This window comes from Ambystoma mexicanum, chromosome 6q (assembly GCF_040938575.1).
Source record: "Ambystoma mexicanum isolate Mex_15411 chromosome 6q, UKY_AmexF1_1, whole genome shotgun sequence".
In the NCBI taxonomy this organism is placed as follows: Eukaryota; Metazoa; Chordata; class Amphibia; order Caudata; family Ambystomatidae; genus Ambystoma; species Ambystoma mexicanum.
Window position 1 is genome coordinate 607,618,657 of NC_090937.1, and position 14,350 is coordinate 607,633,006.

The window sequence follows — 14,350 nt, forward strand, 5'->3', positions numbered from 1 at the left end:
TCTGCAAAGGGGCACAAGGTAGATGCATGGGGACATCATCCCGAGAAGGGACTTGATGGACCTCACCCTGGCCACGTCCGTGGCTAACAGGCGCTGCACCTTGCCCAGGATGGTCTTGGTCCTCTCCTCTGAAGGGGAGGCCAATTGCTCCACCGTATCAAGCTTCACCCCCAAAAACAGTGCTACTTGCAATGGAACCAGGTGGGATTTGGGGTAGTTGATGGCGAACCCCAGCTCTGTGAGCAACCGGACGGTCCTCGCCGTATGATCGGCGAGTTCCCTTGACCTTGCCCGGATTAGCCAGTCGTCCAGGTAGGGGTAGACCTGGATGCCCTGCAGGCGCAGCCACGCTGCCACTGGTGCCAGGCAATTGGTGAAAACCCTGGGTGCCGACTTTAATCCGAACGGTAGGGCTCTGAATTGGTAGTGGCGTCCCTGAACCACGAACCTGAGTAACTTCCTGTGCCTTTAGGATGGGGAAGTAAGCATCCTCCAGGTCCAACGCCGATAGGAAGTCGCCTTCCTCCAGCTGTCCCAGCACGTGCTGGAGGGTGACCATCCTGAATTTCTGCACCTTGATGTATTTGTTTAACCGACGCAGGTCCAGGATGGGGCGCCAACCGCCGGTCTTCTTTCTGACGAGGAAGTACCTCGAGTACACTCCGGAGCCCCGGAGCCTCCTGGGGACGAGCTCGATGGCACCTTTCTGGAGCATCGCCTTTATTTCCAACAGCAGTTGAGGGACGTGATTCTCCTTCCTGGCCATGGGAGGAATGCGAGGGCAGGAAATATAGCAGGGGAGGTATCTTGAACCAGAGCTCCCTGTCGTAGCGGGCCACAATCGCTAAGGCATTGGCCACCTTAATCGTCGTCGCCGCTGACGAAATGACTCGTCCCATAGAGTCCAACTTCTTGCCCTCGCTGTCCGGCGGGGAAGTGGAAGTTGAAGCCGCCGTGCCCGCTGCCGCCTTCTTAGCCGCTGCCGAGACGACAGAGTCCGGCGTGGGCTGGGCCCTGAGGCACAAGGAAGCTGCATCAGGGACTCTGTACTTCTTCTCGTACCCGTCCCTCTTGGCGGGTGTCGTGGCAGGGTTCTTGAGGACAGCAAGCCCCTCATCCCAGATGTCGTCGAGTAAAGGCACCGCGAGGATAGTCTTCCTCTTGGCCTCTCGTTGGTACAGAAACCCCTCTTTCTGTTCTTCAGGGCAGAGCTGGAAGAGCTCGGATGCCCTGGTTATCATGGCGTGGAAAGAATCAACCTCGTCGGCTGGAGACGCCCGCGGGGGGGGCAGGGGTTGGGGGGTGATGGGATGTCTGCTGTGTCATCGCTGCCGTTGTCCGTCCCAGTCGCTGTATCCGTCGCCGTATCCTCTCTAGGGTCCGGCAAGGGGGATGAGGGGTCCACCGATCTCGCAGGCACGAAGGGCCTCTGCTTGTTCGGAGGGCTTCCCGACGGGCATGGTTCTGGCTCCTCCTTCTGGGCGCGTGGTAATCTCGTCCTTATCTCGGTACATAAGGATTGGATTGCCAACAAAATGGCCGCCGAGCTATCCTGGGGCTCGGGCAATGGCTGCGACGGATGGCTGCCAGAGGCGGGGCTTAGGGATAGGGCAGTCATTGGCTGGGGGCAGTATGACCCAGAGATCAGTGATTGGTTACTACTAAGAAATACAGATCAGAAACGAAACGGATACTGATTTTTTTTCTTTACCGAGTATTCCCAGCCTGACGACGGGGAAAATTCATAAGCATGTGACTCCATGCCAGATCCATGCTGGAGAACAGTTACAGGTAAGTAACTTGTTCCTTACTTCACAATGTGGCTAGTATTTTTTGCCAGCTTTGCCCAGTGTTTCAGGAAATGTACTGTTCAAAATGCACAATGAACATCACATTTTATTTAAAAATAAAATAACCCCTTAGGTACTTTAACAGTATCACAAATAGAATGAATTGAAATTAGCAACTGTGAGCCACGCTTTGATTGGTGCTTGAGACAATTGTCAGCTGATACATGTGGTTTACAGGCCTTCCTAGGCAGGTCAGTGCTGCAATAAGGCATTTAATTTCTAAGCAACTCCCAGGGCCGCAGTGGATGCTTTATTGTTCCCAAAAACGTAGTCTGTCCCCCATCCCAGGAGAACAGCTGTCTCCACGATGGCACCTTGCTTGAGGCAACATAAATGATTACACCAGCACAGTTCGTACACCCAATCATCTTAGTCTTAAGAGGAAGTGTTTTTTGTCTGCTACAAGGCTCGAAGTGCCCAGAAATGCCCAACTCGGACGGTTTTGGGAGATCACAGGAACATATTGAACTAGAAAACACAATGAAAATGCAATTTTCCATCGACATCCATCTGTATATCAGCAAAAGCGTTTCTTTGGTTGCAGGGAACACTCGCATTGCCGTTCTGTTCGTATCCTCTCTCCCAGAGGTGAAACTGCCAGGGCAAGGAGGAAACTGTCCGTGTGACTTTCACATGGACACCGTTTTAGCCTGCCACACTTGGGAAAGGAGCAGGGCTTGCTCCCAGGGCCCTGCCATCTCCAAATGTAGTTCCGGTGACATGAGCCCAGGTGTAACATAGGCTTTTAGCTGTTTGCTTAATGTCTCGTACTGGGCTTTCAGTCATACAAGGTACTCTTCGAAACGGCAGGGCTATGGCGAGAAAGTCCAGAGAGGGCTTGCTCGCCGGAGCCCTGCCATCCATGCCTCAGTTTCGCCCTGGGCACCTTTCTGCAGAGTTGCTGCCTGCCCCTCCAACAGCGCAAACAGCTGTGCTCGCGTGAGAGGATGGTCCGGAGTAGCTCGGCACGAACAATAATCGCCTCTTCCGACACGACCCCACCTCGTGCGCAGCTTCAGTCAGCAAGCCAGCCACTGTCCTGATAAAATCCAAGCCCCAGCAGCTCCAAGATCCAAACACTTCTTCTTAATTATCGGAGGCGTGGGCGGACCCACGCAGGCGAGATCCAAACACTGTGCGCCATGGTGCTTTTAAACGAGAAAGCCCAGCCTAACCTCTGAGCACAAAGGGAAATCACTGTGGGCAATGGCACAGCTTTCAGCAATGAACTTGCTCTGGCCAATCACAGGACTCATTCTATGTGCTTTAGAAACTTGCAGACCTGTGATTGGTCAGAGCACTTGCTTGCATAATTTTTTTTTTCTGAAGGTCAACACGATCGACTTTAAAAGCTCAGGCACGTTACTGGTGGCTCACAATCGAGCGACCATTTGGCAACCCCTGCATCAACCCATATTGAATGTCCAACCCAACAGGTAGAGTATGCAAAATGACAGTTGTAAACCTATTTTGACAGACCTTGGAAGCACCATTGAACACTGATTTAAGATTGTAAAATTGATCTCCCCTTTTTTAAAAATAATTTGTAGTCCACCCTTGTGGGGTCCATACACAATACTCAGTAGCCCAGACTTCTGTACTTGATTTGTAAAGCTTCATGTAGATTCTGTTGGGACTAGGCAATTGCCTACGGGATGCCATGGTTAAAATGATCAGTTTGAAATATGCTGATGGGGGTGTGTTACGGGAGGGGGGTGGTGGGGGGCGGAGTTGTAGATAGGAATCGGTGCCATGTGTTGGTGACGCCCATAACAGAAACAGTCGATCAAATTTAAAAGGACCAGCGTTTGGTTTTAAACACGTCGAACAATCGCCTATAGTAGTTTCATCATGCGCAAATTACTAGTCAAGACTATGCGGCAGCCTGCAGTACCCATACAAAAGCCTGTAAATTACTTCATTGCAAGCTAGTAATGACATGACTACTGACCTGTAATATGAAAAGGAGAGAACTGCTGCTCTGTAATCTGTTGGTACACCTCAGTTGTGATGTCACCATGCCTAACCAAAACGTTTTTTTAATGCAGAAAAGTAAGTGTTAACAAAATGCAACACATTAGAAGCTGCATATTAGTTGTAGTCCAAACAGATTTTACATTATGTAACGGCTATTGGACGATCTATTGCATAAAATTAAGCAAGAGGCCATGCTTTAAAGGGGATATGATAGGTTATTAATAACGCGCTGAATACCCAGAGGTTTGTAAGCACGGACCCAGGGATCGAACCTGTGGTGCTCCGTATCGTCTCGCTTTCAAGGCGAGCACGTTGCCTACTGAGCTATCCTCCCAAGACAGCAAGTAAATGTTTTACTTGATGAGTCTTTGGCCATGTTTTACAAGGAATAAAATATCCCCTACCTTTCTTTTTCAGAAAAATACGACTACGTAGGACGGCTGTTAAAACCAGGGGAGGAACCATCGGAATACACAGATGAGGAAGATACTAAAGATCATGCAAAACAAGATTGAACTTTGTAAATAACCAAAGTTTGGGGCCTTCGGAACTGCAACCTTGTTCCCCCATCACAGAATATAGTCCACGTCTTTGGGTACAGGATGCCTGCTGCATACTATTCACAAGTTTTTGTATAAGGAAAGTACGGCATTTGTACAGGCACAAGGACATTTTTAATACTTGGCATTTAAGACTTATGCTGCCAAACCTTTTGTTCACTATTACAGTTGTAGTGTCTTGGAACAACCTAATGGAGAGCGACATGTATTGTTGGAATCAACAAAATCTATGTATTGTAACACTTAAGTGAATTCATCAACTGTTTCGCGAGATTTCAAAGCAAGATATTTTTCTTTGGGAGAAACGTTGCGCTTTTCCTCATACTGTATACTACGTTCCCCTCAGCATCGAGTTACACATTTGATTTTCCTGTACTAATTACGTGTAGTTTGTACTGCTGAAAACAGGTGTTAAAAAATGTGAAAAACAAGCTGGTTTTTGACATGGATTTTACTAGACCTTGCAGGCAACTCCTTCAGATCTCGAGTGTGCTGCAGTTTGGGAGGATGGCCAATATATCAAACTGACTTGTATCAAAGCAAACTATTCTGTCAGTCCTCATTCTGGAGTTTCTGTATCACTCCGACCTCCTCAAAATCAAATCAGTTAATTGTGCCTTATTACACTTTCAAAGACTTGAATTGTTCAAATGAAAAGCCCCAATGCGTATTAGTCACTGCAAGCAACATTGAGACTGAAGGTGGGTTGTTCTGTGACTGGAAAACCTTAATGTCATTCTGTATATATATATTGTAAAAGGAATACTCAGTGTTACTGCCATATGTTAATTAACACAAGCCTAATTAGCATAAAATGGCCAAATGCATTCCCCCACCCCATGCTTTATTTTTGTCTTTTTAAAAAAAAAAAATCCCCTCAAGCTACCAAACCTTTGGGAGTCTAACCGTCACATCTGTGTAGAGAAGTGTGTGAGTGAGTGAGAAAGCGTGCGCGCTGGGAAGTTTCTGCAGATATTGTAAATATGAGTACCATTTTAATAAAGCATGTATAAATCAAATGTACTTGTCAGTTGATAAAGTTATTTGTGTTGCGATGGAAGCTGTTGGCATACAAAATAAAGGTAGTAAATTGACACTTAACTGGGTCAATAGGTCATAAATGTTTTACTTGCAGCATACTTGTTTTCATGAAGTACTTAATTCAGAACATGCATTTTAAGTTGTAAAAGTTATTTGTATTAATTTGGAAAATATATATTTTTTTTATTTCAAACACACTGTTGGAGAATTTCAACAGTAACTGAGCAATTCCAGCAGTAGGTGCTATACAATGGTAGCAAAGTGATGAGTGGAGACACAGCCAGGCTTGAGCATGGGAATAGCGACCAACAGTTCAGTGATAAAGCATGTACAATATATATACACACACCAAGAAAGTTATGGTGGTTTTAAAAAGGTTGAAAAACCCCTTTCACCTGAAATGTGAAAGGAAAGTCCATTTGAGCCAGGTCACACATTCCACACACCACCTAGCAGCCATCACAGGAAGTTCACTTCCAGTTCTGATCCACAACAGCAAGGCATTGTGGGTATGCAAATTAGCTCATGCAAACCTTTTTCTCCAGGAAATTCTTTGTCTAAGAGGGCAGTGCTACTTTATACGTAGCTTAATCAACCCAAGACAGACATTTGGCTGCCAGGACAACTACATACATGGTTTCACCCTTATTGGGGATATTTCAATCATGATCCCTAATAAGGGAGAGACCAGGTTTGTAGCTGTCATGGCAGACTTTCAACTGCCCTCTTAGACAAGGAAAGTCCATTTGAGCCAAGTCACACATTCCACAATGCCATCTAGTAGCCATCGCTGGAAGTTCATCCCCAGCTCTGAACCGCAAGCATTGTGGGTAGGCAAATTAGCTCAAATGCAATCCTTTTTCTCCAGAAAATGGTCTTTGTCCAAAAGGGCACTGCTACTTCATACTTGGCTTAATCAACCCAAGACAGACATTTGCTACTAGGTGGTGTTGTGGAATGTGACTTGGCTCAAATGGACTTTCCTACTTTCACATTTCGGGTTTTTTCAAACCTTTTTAAACCCACCATGACTTTCTTGGTGGGGTGTGTATATATACTTCTGAGGCTTTGATCACGTGCTGTGCATAGGCCGACATCTAGTGGAAGCTGCGGAGTATTACAGTTTGTTTTTCGAAACTCGAAAATGGGCGTCGACACAGGGCGTGCCAGTAATACTATCCCTAGTGTGACGTCCGCTGTACCCAAGATCCCTCACGCCTCTAGGATCCTCAGATTGTTCTTTTCCGCCATACTGGTCGGAAGCATTTTGCAGAGTCCCCTGGCCTTACCCATACTTTTGCTAAAATATCGATAAATTTACATCCTTTCCCCACCCCAATGTCTAACTTCGACACTCGACGCCGGCTTGGAGAAGAATTCGACCGTCGGCTGCTGCACGACGGATTTGGGCCTCGGAAGGCCTCTGGCCTCGGCCCTGCAAGTAGGGAGAGTGGGGGGTTGGACATACTCTACACTCTTGGTATATAGGTACATCTTATACATTTCCTACACTTACCAGCCCGCTGCCTCAAGGTGCGTATGGAGGGTACCCCTTTTCAATTCTGCCCCAAGTGCAATCGCAAATACCCTTGGGTCGACAGGCACGCCACATGCAATCTCTGCTTGCCGAGGGAGCACCCCGAGGCGAACTGCAGAGCGTTTAGTAGGTTTAAACCTAAGACACTTAAGGACCGTTCGACGAAGCGTTGGGCCCACCACGCCAGGCAGGTGGCCATGGCAGCGGAGGGCGCCTTCAGCGATGGCAGCGACGCCGTGCTTTCGGACGGCGAGGGCATTACAGCGTCTAAAGACAGCCGAGCGCAAGTCCCCGACCTCGGAAGGTCGTCCGACAGGGCGGCTATGGGGAAGACCCCCGGCGACACAAGCGCTTCACACACCACTCACACAAAACACACGAAGTCCAACCGAGAATCGACGACGTCGAGTTCTCGGAAAGAGGCACATAGAGAACGGTCCCAATCGGTGTCCTCTGGGCGTTCTCGATCGAGATCGCCGCATGACTCCAGGCAATCATCCACTCTTGCCAAGAGTGCCTCGCTCCCTAAGCTAACGGAAGTTCGATCGTCGGAGGACGAAGACGACTTCCACCCCCAGGCCGCTCTCCAGGAGTCGGAGCCCGCAGACAAGATCAGTGTGGCCCCACGTTCGATGGACAGGGACTCGATCCTCGATGCCAGGCGTCGAAAACCTCCGGAACCACAAAGGGACAGGGAAAACACACTTCCACTCACGGGGAGGGGGGAAAACAGCCGGTGAAGCAGCCACTGCACTCTTCCACACCTGTAAAACACTCCACTCCTCTTAAACAGACAGACAAGCCCAAGTCTGCTGCTATTTATAAAACCAGCAAGTCTACTCAGGATAAGTCTCCTAGACTTTCTGAGAGTCATTCCCAGTTCCAAAGAATGGTCGAGTGATGACATAGATAGGGTCATGTCAAGGATGTCTTCTTTGGCAGACTTTTATGATAAAAATCCAGACCATTTCCTTTCATATAATCCACAAGGGTCTACACCCTCAGGCTCTAATGATCCTATCCCCCCGAGTAAGAAGCCCCGGTTTGAGACACCTATGAGGTCTTCGGACCCATTCGATGTACAACCATACTCACGGCCATACTCGCAGTATCAAGGAAAGACTTCCTTTGGTGAGGACCAAGAATTTGGCATGGTAGAAGAGCAAACCGGTACGGGCTACTATGGGGATGATGAGGACCAAGAAGAGGTAGACCCTGAAACCTCCCGGTAGATTCCCCGGTAGAGAAGGAAGCTCTGGTTACCGACTCCCCTGTCGATAACCAACCCCTCTTGAACGAGGTTCTCGCACGAGCAGCAGAACATTTCCATATTGACACCCACAGTGTCCAGGAGGAGAGGGACTTCGCCGAGGAGTTGGTGGGAGAAAGGAGGCCTGTTGCCCAGACCATCCCTATCCTTATCCTTATGTCTATTCAGCGAAGAATAGACCCGTCCCTGGTGAACCCGAACCTCACCAGAGCGGTCAATCCCAGAGTTGAAAAACTTTTCAGGGCAGCCCAGTCTGATACTCTCTATATAAGAGGACATCTGAAGCCAGACTCCCTGGTTGTCACTAACACTCGTAAGAGGGCTGGAACACCCTTGTCATCGTCCGAAGCTCCTCCAGACAAGGAGAGCAAAAAACTATATGGTTTCGGCAGGAAAGTAGCCTCAACGTCCGCCTATCGGGCAAGGATTGCAAACTCCACCACCCTGTTGGCCAGCTACAACTGCCATCAGTGGGAAGAAGTCGCGGCACTCATAGCCTCTGCACCAGAACCCTTAAAGGGCCAGTTAGCACGAATTTCTGCAGAGGGTAGAGCCGTGTCTGGTTGCATTTTAAAAGCAACTTTTGACGCCGCGGACAATGCAGGCAGATTGATAGCAGAAGGTACTGTTATCAAGAGACATGCGTGGTTACGGCAGTCTGGTTTTAAGGCAGAAACCCAGGCATCATTGTTGGACAAACCGGTGGAAGCCGGTCTGTTTGGTAAGGCGGTTGAGGGCGTGCTGAAGAATGCCAAGGACGAATGAGACTCTCGTCCCTTGGCCAACTAACCAATAAACCCCCTAACCAGAGAGGGAATGGAAATTTTCATCGCCCACGCGGCCAAAATTCCCAGAGGATCAAACTATTCCCAGGGGCAGGGTACACAGTGGAACAGCCAACAGTCTACCCAGGGTTACGGCAGGGGTAATAGGAGAGGACGCGGTAAAGGCAGAGGCAGCCCCAGTAGAGGAGGCGGCACGCCTCCACCAAAGCAGTGACGCTCAGTTCAGGGTCCCTTCTCACGCAACCCCAGTAGGGGGACGCATTTCCAACTTCACCCAGGCTTGGGAAGGGATCACATCAGACAGATGGGTGCTGTCATCAGTATCCGCAGGGTACTGTATAGAACTACTGCAGCGTCCCCGGAACCATCCTCCACGACAAAGAGTACACTCTTTAGAACATCAGAAGATTCTCCTCGAGGAGATCGCCAATCTGCTAGCAAAGGACGCGATAGAACTCGTCCCGGGACACCAGGTAAACAAGGGTATTTATTCAACTAACTTCCTTGTGCCAAAAAAAGATTTGACAATGCGCCCAGTATTGGACTTACGGCCTGCCAACAAGTATGTCAAGCCCCAAAAGTTTCGAATGACTACGCTACAAGAGGTAATCCCCCTCCTTAAAAAGGGGATTACATGGCAACCTTGGATATGAAAGATGCCTATTTTCATATTTCCATGTTCCCAGCGCACAGAAGGTACTTGCGCTTCAAGGTGGACAGTCGGCGCTACCAGTTCAAGGTACTGCCCTTCGGGATAGCTTCGGCACCAAGGGTATTCACCAAGGTACTGGCAGTGGCGGCTGCACACCTACGCAGGGAGGCAATCCCGGTGTACCCTTATCTGGACGACTGGCTCATAACGGGGGAAACCCCAGTAATTTGCAGGACAAACATTCAAAGGACTATCGACCTCCTCCATGAATTAGGCTTCTCAATCAACGAGAAAAAGTCAAGCCTGGTGCCAAGCACCTCCAAACAGTTCCTAGGAGCAATCCTAGATACTCAAGAGGGGTTGACATTTCCTTCAGAGGAAAGAATTCGGAATATACTACTGCAAATTCCGCAATATCAGTCCGGTCACCAAATAACGGTACGCAAAACAATGCGTTTGCTGGGCATGATGGCGTCATGTATTTACCTGGTCCCCCACGCGCGCCTGCGTCCCATGCAGGAATGGTTGGCGAAACAGTGGTCTCAGGCAAGTGGTCAGTGGGACGATCTAGTGGTCGTTTCGCCAACACTGGTACAAAGCCTTCACTGGTGGACAAGAGAATCTTGCACAGGGGAAACCCTTTTACGATCCCGAAGTACAGGCAGTAGTCACTACCGATGCATGCCTGACTGGGTGGGGAGCTCACCATCACCACCACACAGCTCAGGGTCTCTGGTCTCTGTCATGATCTCTGCTTCCAAAAGGTCAGGGTTTTCCCAACTCCCTTGGAAGCAGATCCATAACCCAGGTTCCGAGGGCCAACCAGTCCCAATTGGGACCTTTTGGACCCAGTCCTGGCGCCAGTGGCACCAGGCTCATAAATGTGTCCAGTCCCAGCGCTGGAAGCGCCGGGCTCATAATGCTTGTGTGGGCTTACCTGCAGCAGACCATGCTGCTTACTTGCCTGCCAGCTGAGCCTCTGATCCTCTTCTGTTTGGAACTACTTTTCCTGTTGGGTGGGGCAGGAGCCACTCCCTAGATTCAGAACACTGGAACTCTTCTGGAAAGCAGGAACTCTTTTCTTACCTAGGCGTGGCTGTGGAAGGAGACACCCAAGCACTACAGGAGGCTATTTAAACCACACCGGTGGATGAATCTTGCTTTGCGTTATTCTGCATCCTCTGCAGCAGAACGCTCATCGTGTCTTCTGCATCGGATCCTGGGCCTAAGGAAAAAGGCTTACCATCCTGAATCCAGTCTTCAGCAACACCTATAAAGACAAGAAAGAACAGGTTAGCATTCCGGCATCTGAAAGACAAAGGCTTACCTACTCTTCGTGCGCTCCGGAGGTCTTCACACTGCATTCCGGCATCTGAAAGACAAAAGCTTACCGACTCTTCGCACTCTCCGGAGGCCTTCAGCGCTGCATCCTGCATCTGAAAGACAAAACAAGGTGCGTTTAAAGACATTGGGGAACTTTAATACTCACGTGCCATTACTCCTTTCCACATCAACCCCAGTGGGTATTCCGGCACCCTGCAGCCGCTCCGAACTCGTACCTGCAAAATAAAAGACAGTTAGAGCGCATCGTGAAGCAGGCAACAAGCGCTTACTTACGTGCTTCCAGGCGCTTCTATTCATCATACGGACTCCATCTTCAACTCACTTCAGCCCGTCATCCGCCATCGCCGGAACCTGCAAAATAAGACATCATTGCTAAAGTCTTTAAGGACAATAGAATTACTCGAAACTTAGCGTTCGTGCAGTAAACGACGGACAGCAGTCCTCTGAAGTCAAGAGGCCTGCGCTACCGATCCAGTGAAGAAACTGATTACAGCACCCTGCCCCGAGGCAGATGCAGAGCTCGGCATTCACTTACCTAAGGTGAGAGCGTTAACCTTTGGGGGTCTACAGGAGAGCAAAAAGGGAAGAGATAGGGACACCCCCAATAACCCCACTTCATTAATCCCATATTTTCTGTCTGCAGACATCTTACTCTTGAAGTCAGGCATACAGTGCACAGAGGTCCCGCCCAAAGAGCCAACTGGGTGCTACACATCACCTTTGAAGATACGGTAGTCGCCCAGTCAAGACCGGCGCCTCTGCGAGAATCAGGTGAGCGTTACAGAACGCAAAGCCTACCGCAAAACTCTCGCCCAGGCGCTATGGAAACCTCAGATACTGACCACCTAGCCCGGTTACTTGGGGAACTAAGGGCAGAAGTGCATGCAGCTCGTCAGGAAACGAATGCTCTAAGAAGGGAACTAATTATTTCCAAGGAGAGAACAGACGGTCTTGCTAGACAATTGCTACAGTCACAAGCCGGACAAACCCCGTTACCCGCATCAGGGGCAAATCTTCCTTCAACATCCTCTATAAATCCAGTGCAGATCAACCTACCTGGGAATGTACCTCTGGCTCCGCCCGAACGATTTTCTGGTGACCCAAAGAGGTTTGCAGTATTTATCAATCAGTGCCGGTTGCACTTCTTATGCCGGCCAGCAGCCTTTCCAACTGATCAAGCTAAAGTAGCTTTTGTACTTTCGTACCTTAGTGGCAATGCGGCAGACTGGTCGATCCCTCTAGTTAATCAAGATGATCCGGTTCTCCATGATTTTCAAGCCTTTCAGCTTAGTATGGAAAAACTGTTCGCAAGACATTCACAGGGGCAGGCCTTGGACAATGAGCTTCTTTCGTTGCGACAGGGTAATCAAGACCTTTTGGCTTATATTGCATCTTTCAATAGACTAATAGTGGAAACTCAATGGCCTGAGGACAAAAGGATTACGCTGTTTTACAGAGGTCTACGTGGAGAGCTCAAAGACGTTTTAGCCCAAGTAGTGAATCCCCCACAAGACTGTTCGGATTATATAGACTTGGTCGTTCAAATAGATCATAGACTGCAGAACAGGAAGGCCGACCGTTCCAAGTTTGATGCTCGAGTATTTTCCAAACCGCCAACTCCTTCCAAAGGAGTAGACTCCGGGGAACCCATGCAAATTGGGGGTCTGAAAGGTCCTCTAACACAAAAGGAGCGGGAAAGGAGAAAACAGTTGCAATTATGCCTATATTGCGGAAACTCAGGGCACTTTCTTCGAGACTGTCCGGTGAAACCTGCCAAGAAGGCAGTAGGAGCTGCAGTTACCAAAGTTACAAACTCTGAGCAGGGAAACAACCTCGCCCGACAAGAATAGAGGTCCTCTTGCCGAGCGTGAAAACCAGTTCCGTGACCTCGCATTTCGTGATACCTATGGTCCTCATTAGCCCTGATAATCCGGATCGATTACATGCAATTGAAGCTTACGTCGACAGCGGTTCCATCGGCAATTATGTGGATCATGAAATGGTTTTGAGGATGAATCTAACTCTTTGTCCCAAGGCTGTAAAGGACGTCATTACTACAGTGGATGGTACGGAGATAGCCTCCGGGCCAGTAACGCATACCACTCAAGAGGTGACGCTAGTAAGTCAAGATGGACACCATGAGAAGATCGTGTTCGATGTGATCAAGGCCCCTCAGTTTCAGATTATTCTAGGAATACCTTGGTTAGAGAAACGCAATCCTCTGATCGATTGGCGAGCAAGAACGGTCCAGTTTCCAGAATGTGTCTCTACTTGTCACCTTCCACCTGGTGTTGCACTGGCACCAATTTCTTCAGAGACTCCCCAGTTACCTCCCGAATACCTTGAATACCAAGATGTTTTCCGGAAGGATCAGGCTAACACTCTACCTCCTCATAGGTCTTATGACTGCCAGATAGACCTGATACCTGGATCTACTCCTCCTTGTAGTAGAATTTATGCTCTCACCGAGCCTGAGAACCTTCACCTTCGACAATACCTGGATCAATACCTGGCGAATGGGTTTATTCGTCCTTCCAAGTCCCCTGCTTCTTCAGCTTTGTTCTTCGTTCCAAAAAAGGAAGGAGACCTTAGAACTTGTATCGATTATCGCTCCCTGAACCAGATCACCGTTAAGAATAGATATCCGTTACCTTTGATCCCTGAACTCCTGGACCAAGTCAGAAAAGCATGCATATATACAAAGCTGGATCTTAGAGGAGCTTACCACTTGGTACGAGTAAAAGAGGGCGATGAATGGAAGACTGCCTTCCGCACCAAGTATGGGCTATTTGAATATCAGGTCATGCCCTTCGGACTTTGCAATGCCCCGGCCGCCTTTCAATATTTTATGAACGATGTCCTCAGAGAGCTCATAGATGTGTGTGTTGTTGTTTACATTGACGACATCCTCGTTTATTCTTCATCGGAATCTGAACATCGGAAACACGTGAAAATGGTCCTCGAAAGATTGCGTCAACACAAGCTTTTCGCTAAGTTGGAAAAATGTGTTTTCAACGTGACTGAAGTTGAATTCTTGGGGTTCATATTATCACCTGGCGGAGTACGTATGGATTCAAAGAAGGTCGATGCAGTTCTCAAATGGCCATCACCATCCTCCGTAAAAGGTGTGCAAAGCATGTTAGGCTTCGCTAACTTTTACCGCAGGTTTATCCCCGAATTCTCTCGAATAGTCCAGCCCATCACTGCCTTGTTAAAGAAAAACAAACGTTTTGAATGGTCTACCGAGGCGGAACAAGCTTTCCAGGATTTGAAGACTAAATTTATCTCTGCACCAATCTTAAAACACCCTCGCCCCGAACTCCCCTACATCGTG

The 14,350-nt window shown here is 48.7% G+C and overlaps 1 protein-coding gene and 1 long non-coding RNA gene across 2 annotated transcripts in view; one reads left to right on the plus strand and one right to left on the minus strand.

Moving 5' to 3' along the window:
- Window positions 1-5,406, plus strand: part of PGRMC2 (progesterone receptor membrane component 2) — a 187,512-nt gene extending 182,106 nt beyond the window's left edge. The window contains exon 3 of the mRNA XM_069631094.1: window positions 4,245-5,406. Within this exon, the coding sequence (XP_069487195.1) occupies window positions 4,245-4,342 (98 nt within the window). The 3' untranslated portion in view covers window positions 4,343-5,406. The remainder of the gene's footprint in view (window positions 1-4,244) is intronic.
- Window positions 1-14,350, minus strand: part of LOC138515534 (uncharacterized) — a 494,176-nt gene that overhangs the window by 253,427 nt on the left and 226,399 nt on the right. The window lies entirely within an intron of this gene.